The 13,499-nt window shown below is 43.6% G+C and overlaps 1 protein-coding gene across 7 annotated transcripts in view; it reads left to right on the top strand.

The window, feature by feature from the left end:
- LOC134629304 (myosin-10) overlaps positions 1-9,915 on the top strand; it is a 79,235-nt gene extending 69,320 nt beyond the window's left edge. For all 7 annotated transcript variants that reach the window (XM_063476535.1, XM_063476537.1, XM_063476533.1 and 4 more), the window contains 17 exons: positions 441-653; positions 807-951; positions 1,051-1,257; positions 1,348-1,452; positions 1,994-2,146; positions 2,512-2,760; positions 2,844-3,056; positions 3,179-3,391; positions 3,506-3,667; positions 3,754-3,882; positions 3,978-4,066; positions 4,208-4,331; positions 4,648-4,737; positions 5,366-5,484; positions 5,580-5,688; positions 5,780-5,952; positions 6,935-9,915. In XM_063476535.1, the coding sequence (XP_063332605.1) occupies positions 441-653; positions 807-951; positions 1,051-1,257; positions 1,348-1,452; positions 1,994-2,146; positions 2,512-2,760; positions 2,844-3,056; positions 3,179-3,391; positions 3,506-3,667; positions 3,754-3,882; positions 3,978-4,066; positions 4,208-4,331; positions 4,648-4,737; positions 5,366-5,484; positions 5,580-5,688; positions 5,780-5,952; positions 6,935-7,082 (2,641 nt within the window). In that variant the 3' untranslated portion in view covers positions 7,083-9,915. The remainder of the gene's footprint in view (positions 1-440; positions 654-806; positions 952-1,050; positions 1,258-1,347; positions 1,453-1,993; positions 2,147-2,511; positions 2,761-2,843; positions 3,057-3,178; positions 3,392-3,505; positions 3,668-3,753; positions 3,883-3,977; positions 4,067-4,207; positions 4,332-4,647; positions 4,738-5,365; positions 5,485-5,579; positions 5,689-5,779; positions 5,953-6,934) is intronic.
- The last annotated feature ends 3,584 nt before the right edge of the window (positions 9,916-13,499 follow it).

Raw genomic sequence — 13,499 nt, 5'->3', positions numbered from 1 at the left:
TACATTAACCAGTAAATTTTGCTGCGATGAGCTGCTGCGTCACTGTCGTTGTTTGACGGTTCATTGTAGTGTTGTGTCTGCACAAACAGGTAACATTACATCCACCTGGACCCTCAAACTCACCCTGTGATGATGAAATTTACTGAACTCAAACCCAAAAAGGGGCCTTGCACACTTACGGGCATGAAAACATTAAATGCTAAGGATCTAAATTGCGTGAAGTGTAAAGAGCAGTGAAGGATGTTCGAGTGAGGAAGTCTGTTAAATGTCCTCTGAATGATGTCTGAATTGAAGATACGAATGTGATATAGAGAGAAAAAAAGGAAATTTAGAAATCCAGATCATCAGATGAAGGTTTGAGGAAATGTTTGAATTTTATTTAATTCTCTGATTAAGACCTGCTTGGAAAAACTGACATGCGTTTGTGCGTCTCCAACTAGGTGTGATGAGGAGTCTGTGCAAAAGAACAACGCTTTGAAGCAGATTCGGGAGCTGCAGGCGCAGATAGCTGAGCTTCAGGAGGATCTGGAGTCTGAGAAGATGTGTCGAAGTAAAGCTGAGAAACTCAAGAGAGACCTGAGTGAGGAGCTGGAAGCTCTGAAGACTGAGCTGGAGGACACGCTGGATACCACGGCCGCCCAGCAGGAACTCAGGTGCTCATTAATGCTCATTTATCAATGATGATAAAGTGAACCTCACAGTTGTTGTACGTCAGGTAGCACTATCTGTTCTATAGACTTCAGTCTGCATCCATCTTTACATGCAGTCCTGTGTTTTTAACCGTTTCCCTCGTGGATGATCTCCAGGAGCAAGCGAGAGCAGGAGGTGGCAGAGCTGAAGAAGGCCATTGACGAGGAGACCAAAAACCACGAGGCTCAGATCCAGGACATGAGGCAGAGGCACGCCACAGCGCTCGAGGAACTGTCCGAACAGCTGGAGCAGGCCAAGAGGGTGAGCTGCTCAAACCTTTCTAACCTATAATGTCTTCAGTTTACCTTCATACATGTCACTAAAAGCTTTTCTTTCTTTCTTTTTATTTGTTCTTTGCAGTTCAAAGCCAACCTGGAGAAGAACAAGCAGTGCCTGGAGAATGACAACAAAGAGCTGGTCTGTGAAGTGAAGGCTCTGCAGCAGGCAAAGACTGAGTCGGAGCACAAGAGGAAGAAGCTGGAGGCTCAGCTGCAGGAGTCATTGGCCAGGGCCACCGAGGTGGAGAGAGCCAAGGGAGAGCTGGCCGAGCGCTCCCACAAACTCCAGGTAAATGCCAACTCATTGTTGGGACTGATTTTCTTTCTTTCTTTTTTTTAAGGGAAAGTTTTGTTTAATGTGTTTCCATGTGTTTGTCAGACGGAGCTGGACAACGTGTCTACTTTGCTGGAGGAGGCAGAGAAGAAGGGCGTTAAACTGGCTAAAGAAGTTGAAAACCTGAACAGCAAACTGCAAGACTCTGAGGTACGAAAGACCATCAGCATCGATGTTTCTGCCTGAATGATTTCAGAGCTGCAGGAGACGTGTTCAGAAATCATCATTTTACCTGATAAATCCTCTGTGGAGCAAGATTATTATGGTTAATTAAAACTAAGCAGAAAAAAAACCACAAAAACATTTAAGACAAGTAAATTGTTTATTTACCTGTTATCAAAAAATGACAAATACATCCATACTACAGTTTTGAAAAGTAAAACAGATACTGAAGCTAAATAAACCTGAACTGACTTGAGAAATAAATAAAAACTAATTTAAAAAAAACTTTAAAGTATAATAATAGTTTAATACTTTTGGGTGTTGGTGATGTGTTTGTGCTTTTTAGACAGACCTCAGGTTAATCAACATTAAGCTTTCTAGTGAAGTCTAACTTTCGCCTCTGTATTTCTCACACATATCCAACGAGGACAGCCTCTGCTAAAGTATCAGCGTATTAAGACTAAAACAGGTGTAACTGCTTTTCGTTTGTCTTTTGACCATCGTTTCTGATCGTGGTTTTTGCACGTAGGAGTTGCGGCAGGAGGAGACGCGTCAGAAGCTGAACCTGAGCGGCCAAATCCGCCAGCTGGAGGCGGATAAGAACAACTTGCTGGAGCAGCAGGAAGAGGACGAGGAGGCACGACGCAGCCTTGAGAAACAGCTGCAGACCGTGCAGGCTCAGGTACATATTCACAGTAGGGCACATCTGACGCACACAAACCAGTCAGGCAGAAACACCTTCGAGGTATCGCTGAAGCCGAGTGCCAGGAGAAGGGCCCGGCAACCGTTTCCAGCTGTTTACCTGCTGTGAGCACCTGTCGCTAAGGTGCAGCACAGCGTGCAGACAGCTGTAACTCAGTGAGGCTTCACAGATAAATGAAGAGAAAATCTGAGTCACTTCAAAACATGTGGTTCGGATTAATAATTAATAAAACTATTATTAGCATCGTCAGCATCTGCAGGCAAACATCAGCTGATTATCTCTCCAGCACACACTGATGGGGCACCAAAGGTCACGTCACAAATATTTTTAAAATGTCTTTGTAGCTGTTTGAGACAAAGAAGAAGTTGGAGGAGGATGTGGGAGCAATGGAGGGTCTGGAGGAGGTGAAGAGGAAACTCCAGAAGGACATGGAGCTCACCAACCAGCGTCTGGAGGAGAAGACAATGTCTTTGGACAAGATGGAGAAGACTAAAAACCGACTGCAGCAGGAGCTGGATGACCAGATGGTGGAACTGGACCTCCAGAGACAGATCGTGTCCAATCTGGAAAAGAAGCAAAAGAAGTTTGACCAGGTACCGGAGATCAAACAGAGATGAGATATTGAAGGTCTCTTATGGTTTGTTCAGTGTAATGAAGGCTCTGTTATCTATGTTAGATGTTGGCTGAGGAGAAGACCATCTCTGCTCGTTACGCTGAGGAGCGCGATCGCGCTGAGGCCGAGGCCAGAGAGAAGGAGACCAAGGCTCTGTCGATGGCCAGAGCTCTGGAGGAGGCCTTGGAGGCCAAAGAAGAACTGGAGAGGTTTAACAAACAACTTCGTGCTGAAATGGAGGACTTGATGAGCTCCAAGGATGATGTGGGGAAGAATGTGAGTGACCTTTTGACCTCTCCAGTGACACTGCTGATTAAGATATGTTCACATGTCAGAAATACCTGAAAGTTTATTGTGCAGCCGTGTCACATTTTTGTCACTCCTCTGGCTGCTCACAGGTCCATGAGCTAGAGAAGTCCAAGCGTACGTTGGAGCAGCAGGTGGAGGAGATGAGAACACAGCTGGAGGAGCTGGAGGATGAGCTGCAGGCCACAGAAGATGCCAAACTCCGTCTGGAAGTCAACATGCAAGCCATGAAGGCTCAGTTTGACCGAGACCTGCAGGCCAGAGATGAGCAGGGCGAGGAGAAGAAAAGAACGCTTGTCAAACAGGTACAAAGTGGCCGATGATCCTGAAGGACTGACACCACATTTTTAATGTGCAGTTTATCTTCATTTACATCATCAGAATAACAGTGTTTGCATTAAGTTGTTGTTTTCTTGCAGGTACGTGAGATGGAGGCAGAGCTGGAGGACGAGAGGAAGCAGAGATCTGTGGCTGTGGCAGCCAAGAAGAAGCTGGAGATGGACCTGAACGAGCTGGAGGGTCAGATCGAAGCTGCCAACAAAGGCAGGGACGAGGCCATCAAACAGCTCCGGAAACTACAGGTACGCAAATGTTTGGTTCGTGTCTTTCCTGATTTTCAATTATCTCCGTCTCTAAGCTGGTCCATATCACGTTGCTGCTCCTGCAGGCTCAGATGAAAGACTACCAGAGGGAGCTGGAGGAGGCCCGAGCCTCCCGGGATGAGATCTTCGCGCAGTCCAAGGAGAATGAGAAGAAACTCAAGAGTCTGGAAGCTGAAATCTTGCAGCTTCAGGAGGTGAAGTTCTGACTTTCGCCTTTTGTGGTGATAATCAGAGTTATTTGTGTGTAACGTCTGAAATGCTAAATGATCTTGTGTGTCTGTCTGCGCAGGACCACGCAGCTTCAGAGAGGGCCCGTCGACATGCTGAACAGGAGAGGGATGAGCTGGCTGACGAGATCTCCAGCAGTGCTTCTGGAAAGTCAGTATGAACACGTAGTTTTTACAAACTTCATATTAATAATTAGCCAGGTTTTATGTGCCCCTCAGGGATTAAATGATTTGTTTTATAGTCTTACAATCGCTGTAAATCAGTAGAAATTTAATAGAAACTCTGCGTCAGGTCGTCACTGCTGGAGGAGAAGCGGAGGCTGGAGGCTCGCATCGCCCAGCTGGAGGAGGAGCTGGAGGAGGAGCAGGGCAACATGGAGCTGCTCAATGACCGCTTCAGAAAGGCCAACCTGCAGGTAGGCACACTAAATAATCAGCAGTGTCACAAACTTTATCTGAATGTGATTCAGCCACTGGTTGCTAGGGAAAAATTTATATTTCCTAACTGGTTGTCAAGTGTTTCCTGGAGGTTGGTGGGTGAAGCGAGTGACACAGAGAATGATGTACCAAAAACCTCTTGATTGATGAGAAAGGATAAGACAACCTTGTGGCGTGCAAATGTTTCTTTTAAACACTAAACACAGTAAAATTAAAACACCCATCAACGTGTTTGTCTGCTCTCTCCTTTTCCCACAATCCCTCTCACCTGCCTGCCCTGCTTTTCTCTCTCAGGTCGACACCCTGAATACCGAATTGGCCGCAGAGCGCAACACTGCGCAGAAGAGTGAGAACGCCCGCCAGCAGCTGGAGCGACAAAACAAGGTCTCATAGACTTGAAGCTTATTACAGTGTTTATCTTTCTCATTTCACATTTCCCTTCTGTTTACACCCTCCTGTACTACAAGCTGTTCTCTTTTTCATTCCCACACCTCATCTCATGTTTTTGTTTCTTTGTTTTTAAGCATTTCACCTCTCTTTAGTACATGTGAGCCCAGCCCGGGAGCTGCCACCAGTCTCCTCTGAGGCCTAAACCACAGCCTAAACTCTATTCTTCCACCATCTGCCATTATCTACTAGAAATCCTGTCAAAACATCTGAATGTGGATTCATTCCTTCACATTTCTAAAGCTGTCTGTTGGGCTGGATTGGAGTCTTTGCCAGGCCGATTCTTGCCCCCGGGTCTTATGTTTGACACCCCTGATCTATACTAGAGGCAGCAGATCAGGACACAGCATTTCATTTTTGGGGGTTCAGTAGCACGATGTCATCCCCCAGATTCAGTCTCTCTGACCCGCAGCTCTGCTGTAACTCTGCTGCAGAGCGCACGTCACAGATGCACCAGTGGGATCAGGAGATGCGCGCGAACATGATCCTTCAGGTGCATGAACAGGACCTCCTGATCACAACTCTAAACTAACAAACTGAATATTTGCTGTTACCATGAACACAGGAGCTGAAGGCCAAGCTGGCAGAGCTGGAGGGGGCTGTCAAGTCAAAGTTTAAGGCGTCCATCACTGCTCTGGAAGCCAAAATCCTGCAGCTGGAAGAGCAGCTGGAGCAGGAAGCCAAGTAATCCAGATGTTAAAGAGCAGATTTTAGATCCTTTTGAGTAGACTAATACGATAATTTGGTCATGTTTACCTTTTCCGCTATTAAACCTCCAGGGAGAGAGCGGCGGCCAACAAAATCGTCCGACGTACAGAGAAGAAACTGAAGGAGGTGATGATGCAGGTGGAGGATGAGCGTCGTCATGCCGACCAGTACAAGGAGCAGGTACGGACACACAGGAAATGATTAGGCTTTGCTCCGTCTGCATTCACACTGCCGGTTCTCTACAACTTCTCACCCTCCATCTGTGCGTCAGATGGAGAAGGCGAACTCTCGCATGAAGCAGCTGAAGCGTCAATTGGAGGAGGCGGAGGAGGAGGCCACCAGAGCAAATGCCGCTCGCAGGAAGCTGCAGAGGGAGCTGGACGATGCCACCGAGGCCAGCGAGGGTCTCACCCGAGAGGTCACCTCGCTGAAGAACCGCCTCAGGTACAAAGAGGACGGCGATTAGCCAGTTTTAGAAATAACCCAGAACCTGAACTAGATACCGAAACAGTGCAGAGATAAAAACACAGAGTGGAAACAGCTTGACCCAGTAATAATCGTGATCGTTATTACTGGGTCAGGCTGTTTGTCAAAGTTTTGATCATTTAACTTATTATTCATTTTAAGAATCTGCTAAACTCACTTCCCCAATCTTCCCACCACACCCTCTACACCCTCATCTTGTTGACAGCTCTCATTCCTGCATGTGTGAAATATGGTGATGGAGCCGGGAGGCGATTGGGTAAATGGATTGGCACTTATAGATCACCTTTCTACTCTATTTTAGCACTCTCTGCCACAAGTCTAATTCACCCTTCTTCCAACCATCCACACTGATGGATGCTTCGGGGGAAACTCAGGTTCAGGGTCTTGCCCGAGGATACCTCATCACACAGACTGGAGGAGCCAGGGAGGCTCCTCTAGTCTGGAGGAGGATTCCAGCACATCCTCAGGTTAACAGTGTAGTTGTCTGACTAAGCTGTAGTCAGACAACTATGTAATCTCATTTAGTTTATATTACTGCAGCTCTTTCACTTTGTTCAGGTACACAGTGCCAGTGATTACACTGGTACTATTACCAGACTGGTCAGTCTTAAGGTTTTGAAGCAGTGGCTGACATTGCAGTGTGTTTACAGTCTGTACTCCTCCATCATAATGAATGAAAATGCAGTTAAATGTGATGTTTTGTTATGCTAGCGTGTGGTTGTGTCAGCGGCGGTCACAGTTTAACTTTTACAGTTGATCTTAGCGCCCGCTGGAGCTCCTGAGAACCACGCACGTCTTTGAAAATAACAGTTATCCTGCGTTTAAGCCAATCACATCACCTCCCGGCTCTTCTTCCACCACATTGGTATCTCGTCATCCCACAATCTATGTTTTCTGAAATGTTGGAGGTTTAAAGCTTTCTTCCGTTTGTTCTGCCCAGGCGCGGCGGTCCAGTCAGCAGCTTCTCCTCCGGCCGCTCAGGCCGGCGCAACCTCAACTTGGACGGCGCCTCCGTCGATATGTCAGACGACGACGCAGACAGCCGCTCCGGCGACTTTAACGAGACGCCAAACACCAACGTCGAGTAACCGCAGCAGCGACCGCCTCTTTCCTCACCCCACTCTTTTCCCCAACTGTGTCTCCCCCACCCCCAAAGTCCACATGGACTCATCTCAAACCACTCAGATCAGAGCGATGAGAGGTTTCTATTCAAGCTGGGCGGAGCATGCCTGGCAGTCCTTTTTTTCCCCATCCGTCACCTCTGCAGGGAAAATCCACCGCCCTCCTCAAGGAACGCCTCCGATCCGGAGTGCCACGGGACAAACGGACACTTCTGCCTTACTCCGTTCTCCTCTGACAAGCTGCTAGTCCTGGCTCGTCCGTCAGCATCATCTCAGCATCATAACCCTTACACCTGCCCCGTCCCGCCCGTCCCATCAGAAATCATCTGCTCTGCTTTTTAGGTACAAAGTGCTTTTTATACAAACGAAACTCTACGTGTAGGCAAAGGTTGTGAGGTGTGCGCACGTCACGTCCGTCATGTGACCGCGACTCATACTGGAAATGCAGGACTACAAGGAAAAGTGTCTGACTCTGGTGTTTTGAGTGTTCTGCTCACTCGTCATGCAAAAGCCATCTCTCACCTCACACGTTCCCTCCATCCAGTGTTCTGAATGACTAAAGCCTAAAACCCCACACAAACCAAGGTCACTGTGGCCTCCGGACGGCAGCGCCGGCTGCTTTTGTTGCATGAGTCTCTTTCTGACGATGTTTCTTGTTTGGCTTTTACACTGCAGCACTTACGGGAACAACTAACATCTCGAGACATGCAATAGAAAAACACAGACTCTGAAGTGAAAGTATGTTACTGTGAAAACAAACAAAAAAAGAGGTATTATATTTTCTCTGTGGCTTCATCTCAAGATGTAATAAAAGAATGTCTCGCTGGGTTTTAACTGGTTATCTGAAGCTAACGACCTGTCCTGTGGATTGGCCTGAGCCGCGAATGATGCACCGATGCTGGAACGTGCACAGTACTGCACAGAGAATTCAAACTTAAAGCCAACAAAGAGGAAAGAAGCTCAAACCGGAAGCACTAAAGCTGCACTCAGTACGACACTAAATGGTTGTAAACACGTGCTCCGATTAGACGTGAAGATTAAAACTAGTCACCTTATCACCACATTTACAGTGTTTGTGCTCAGCCTTGCTTTGTATTACCTTTAAATTGACTTTATGCTATGATTTGGTAAAACGTATACTGTAAATAAAACTGAAAAATTCAAGACTACAGACGTCAACATTCAGCAAGCATTAGCTTTTCTCTGATCTTTAAGAAGCAAAGGTGTGATTTAACAACACTCGACTGCTGTTACTGAAACACTCACTGTCAGCTGGATGAAGAAATATTAACATTTTTAAGCCAGCACGGACAAAAAGTCTCAAGTGCCTGAGACAGATGTTCGTCTGCCTGGGCCAACCCAAAAACCTCATCTCTCCAGAGCGTCCCAGGTCAGCCCTGGGGTCTCCTCCAGGAGGACATGCCCAGAACACCTCAGCTGGCTTCTTTATACGTGGAGGAGGCGAGAGCTCATTACTGTCATGTTCTGAAGATCACAGTTACTTCCTCCAGAGGCCATCTGAGAATCTAATACAGGTCAAACGTAGGCAAAAGTCCCATAAAGATGGCAACAGGAAGCTTGTTTGACAGGTAACCCTGAGTATTAATGTCGCCTATATTAAATATGTGAATGAAACAGGCATTACAGGCTGCTTTCAGCTGAAGACCAGTTTAAAAGTGTAGATGGAGTTGGAAAAGAGTCTGACTCTGTAGTCTACACTCCTCTCTGTATTGCAATGGTTAAGTTGCATTGTGGGTAATGTAGGCACCATGAGGAGTAATGGTGGTTTTAGTGCATCAGTTTGGGTAAATTTATTTTAAAGACATCGGTCGAGTTCCCCTTAAATACTTCTCGTCTGCGCTGGCTTGTAATTTCAAATAAAAACAGATCTCAAAAGTTTAAAGAAAATATTTTTCTTTCTTCAGCAAAATGATTTAACAGAGTGTGCTGAAAAACCCTCAGAACAGCAGTAAAACACAAATCAGCACCTACAAACGATATTTTGCGAGTTTAATCCCAAATCTTCAGACCTCTGACAGATCTGATCAAGCACTCATTCTTCATTCATTACAGGTTGTCTGAATTCAAGGTTTTTTTTTTCTTAGCTCTGCTTTATCTCCAGCAGCGTCCACAGTGTGAAAACCACACGCCAGGGCTCCCATATCCACCACCTGTGCCCATCAATGGCAGACTCCTGTGCCCCCTCCCTCCTCAAACGTCAACACTAAACAGTATGTTTCTTTAAAAGTGCCTTAGACACTAAATAAGAACATAAGCGGGCAAAGCTTCCTCACAGAGGTAACAGGTACATCAAGAAGAAGATACTCAACACTTCATTTTGCTTTCTTTTCTTTTGTATTGTCGCCGTGCTTCGTATCATCATATCCACCGTGTACCTCTGCGTTTGTAATATCCTCCTAGCTAGAGCGTGTGGGTCAGAATCAGTATTACAGTATTATGATTAAACTAACATGAGAAGCGGAGCCCCCTGCAGCCTCATTTCCCCACGTTACTCTCATGCTAAGCTCGTTTCTCCCCCTCAGGCGAAGGCTTAGCACATTACTGTGGGAACTGATGCACTGCACAGGATGCAATTTGGTTGGAAGCTTTAACATTCACTAGTAGTTAACTCTGTTTTCTGTTATTATTATTATTATTATTACCCAGCTGGCTGTTGACAACCAGGCGTTCAACTGCAAATACTCTCATCATTGTTATTTCTTGTATACCTGTATTTCTAGACGGTGATTTTTTTCTGTTTTTGTAAAAGGAAAATAAAGCATATTCAATGTAACTGTTACTCTGCTCTTGTATTTTCTGTCTCCTTTTTAACAAACTGGTTATTTTTAGGCTTGTCATTAAAAGTATTACATTGTTTCTCTGTAATTGGTGCTTGTAATTTTAGTAATGATACAAAGGCAACTCTAAAGGGTTCCTGTCTGATTTGATTTAAACAGTTAAAACTGATTGCACTCTACTTAGAATTAGTGGTAATCTGCAAGCCTAACACCATAAATACTATCAAAAACACAGGTTTTTAATATTGAACCTTATATCATCCTTATTTATCTTATACTTGGCTTTGTCCAGCCCCTCAGTTTATCTGCTTTTTGTGCTTATCTCCGTTTTGATTAGCTGCCCATCACAAGCAAAAAGTTTCAACAGCAGGTGGGATAGGTCTGATATTAGAGAGAGATCACTTTTCTATGACATGACAAAATAAAATTTAACACCCTACAAGGCTGCTCTCTGATCCGCGGGTACCTGCTGTTCCTGAAAAGTACATGAATTAAGGTGTAAAGATACTCAATGTTGCTCTAGAACAAAGGTGTCAAACATAAGGCCCGGGGTACAGAATTGGCCCAGCAAAGGATCCTATCCAGGCCATTGGACAGCTTTGAAATTTCCAAAGGTCAGCATGCATGTTGTTTTAGTTTTTCCTACTGTTAAAGGCCTCACTCGCAGCCACTAGCAATGACAGAATAGTTGTTTTTTCACAATCAAAATTTGTTTCCTACAATGAGTCAATATATGAAGACTAAAACTGTAATTTTACAAATTTTCTCACAATTTAATCTAAAAGAGTTGGGCCAGGTCCTTTTCTTTGTTCCAGCAGCATTTATGATGTAGAAAAACTGAGCCACTGTTGAAAAGTACTTTTTCTCATATTAAGATACTGCAAGACATTAAATGTGTAGTTATTCCTCCTTACTCTGACAGAAAGGAAAGTTTCACTGGTTCATCAAAGTGGTACAGCCCATGAAATAAAAACGGTTTGACAGAGATGACACAGCAAAAACTTTGGAGGAAGACAGGAAGTGAGGGGAAAAAAAAAAATCTGGACACAACATTAAAACCACCTGTTTTAATTTCATAATGGACACACAAAAATAATCTACAAAAAGACCAACTCAGGTAACCGGATAACCACGAAATGTCTTTTTTACCCCCCTCATTTAAAATTAAATAAATGTCACCCACTGCTCCAGTCACATGACTTCACAATGACACGCATGGGTTTACATGTCGGGGGAATAACCTCACGCATACACACACAGACCAGCAGCACCCCATCAGGAGGAGCTACACAACAATCTTTGGCGTCGTTCTCGGTGCAGCCGGTCAGCCAGACACAAGTGGAGGAGGGCAGGGAGCCGGTGGGTGGAGGAGAGACTCAGGAAGAACTGTTTCATTAACGGAGGTATTCAGCTGAGGGGAGGTTTCACTAGCAGCGTTCAGACAGGGCGGAGCTCGTTTTAGTCTCGGTGTGTCAGCCAACTTCTCACCGTTAGCCTGCTGCCAGTTAGCCTGCTGCCAGTTAGCCTGCCTGCTGCCAGTTAGCCTGCTGCCAGTTAGCTGGTTAGCACTGGAAGCGATTTGTGTTCAGCAGCACATCAAAACGGTTCAAAAACAGTGGTATTTGTTTGCTATTTGCGTCTATTCAGCTTTTACATTTTCACCTATGTACTTTAGTTAAATTAGAGTTGTCATCCACAGCGCTTAAAAAAGCTTTATCATCCATACTGCTGCATTCACATAATGGCGGCAGAGTCATTGCAGACTGATGGATTTAAGCAGGTTTAAGCTAGCAGCTCCTCAGCTACTGAAAACCTTATTAAAAGTTCATAAATCAGTTGTAGTAGTTTTAGTATTTTAATTTAGATCAAATATAAAACAATCCTGATGCTTAATTTAAATTTTAATGATGTACGCAGCTGTGTGTAGTAATATTGTACATTTAGCTTTTTTCTTTATTTTAAAGAGCCTTACTTAGTGATTGATTTGAGTCTAAAGCCATTTATTTAAGTGTAGAGCATCCAAGAAAGAGTCTTTATATACACATAGTTATTATTAATAATATTTTTTTAAAATCTGGATACAAAAATGTTAGTGACCCCACAAACAGTTATTGGGCTTCCTCTAGGGGCAGGGTTAAAACACTGGTAATGATAATTAAAAATACACAACTCACCAGTTTTTAGTAAACCATAAAACACATTTGTTTATCAAATGTCCAGAAATAACAGACTTCTGTTAAAGTAACAGAGTCATTGCCATAACTATACACGCACACCGAGGACAAACCCTGAGATACTGTAAAGGGGAAATGATGCCATTGTAGTATTTCATAAACTGTTGTCCAGCTTATTTTAATGACACCACCTGACCAATGCTACTCTGCTACATGTGCTGCAGACCGTGCTGCAGACAGTGCTGCGTGTATTGCAAATAGTGGACAAACTGTATGATGATAACATTTTAAAATATATAAATATCTATAAGAGGCCAACACTGGTCTGTGTATTGCTTAGCTGTGTAAAAATAAACTGTGGCTAATTCAGACTGGAGTGTTTGCTCTGGAGGGGGTTGTAGTACACCAGTATTGTTGCCAGATGTGATATTTAAAAAAAAAAAAAAAAAAAAAAAAAGCGATATCATGTTAATATAACACACATTTGCTAATATTTTCAAGAATTACCACCAGTAACTGTCTGGTTAACCTTCCAGTAGTATTGCACTTTAATGTTGGTTGCTAACAGTCATAAATCAGAAAAAGAGCAATAATAACTAGCCAGCTACAAGAAAAAAAAGTGTTTAATGGAGACTTTATGTACCTTTTCATTAGTACATTTATAATTTATATCATAAATCTGACATTAGCAAAAATATAAATAAATGTATTTGAGTAAATGTTGTGCCCTTGTTAAGATTGCATACTGCAGTTCATCCACATGCAGACAGCTTTCATTTTAGCTTCTTGTTAAATCGGCTTTTAAATCAGTTGTCACTGTAAAACAACCCTGTGGTGAACAAGAGCAGCTAAAAGGTTCTTTTGTTAACTCTTCAACTATGTGTACAGGTGATTTAATGAAGTTCAATTAGAATTTCATGTGAAAATGCTGACTGAAGGGAAAACAAAAACAAAACACTCTTTAGACCAGGGGTGTCAAACATAAGGCCCAGGAGCCAGAATTGGCCTGGCAAATACTCTGATCTGGCTCAATGGACAGTTTTAGAAAATGTGGAGAAGGAAGGAAATTTTAGATTTTTAACAATTTTTACAGCTTTTCCTACCAATAAAGACCTCACCCACGGCCATTCATAACATCCCAAAGTAATTAAGTGATAATTTTGTTTGTTTGTTTGAGTTGTTTACAATTACAGAAATATTTCTGTAAAATTTAAAAAAAAAATCTACAGAAAGTTCTGTAAAATTACACTTTTCTTTTTTTAAACAGAAAAAATTTCTGTAAAATTACTGAAAAACTACAGATTTTTTTTCTGTTTGTAGAAAGAAAAAAAAAATCTTACAATTTGAGCCCAAGAGTTGCACCGAGAGATTTCTCTCTGCTATAGCAGCATTTCTTAATCATAGAAAAACTG

The sequence above is a fragment of the Pelmatolapia mariae genome, linkage group LG6, assembly GCF_036321145.2.
Source record: "Pelmatolapia mariae isolate MD_Pm_ZW linkage group LG6, Pm_UMD_F_2, whole genome shotgun sequence".
In the NCBI taxonomy this organism is placed as follows: Eukaryota; Metazoa; Chordata; class Actinopteri; order Cichliformes; family Cichlidae; genus Pelmatolapia; species Pelmatolapia mariae.
Note: the sequence above shows the minus strand (reverse complement) of the source record. Positions and strands in the feature narration are given on the sequence as shown.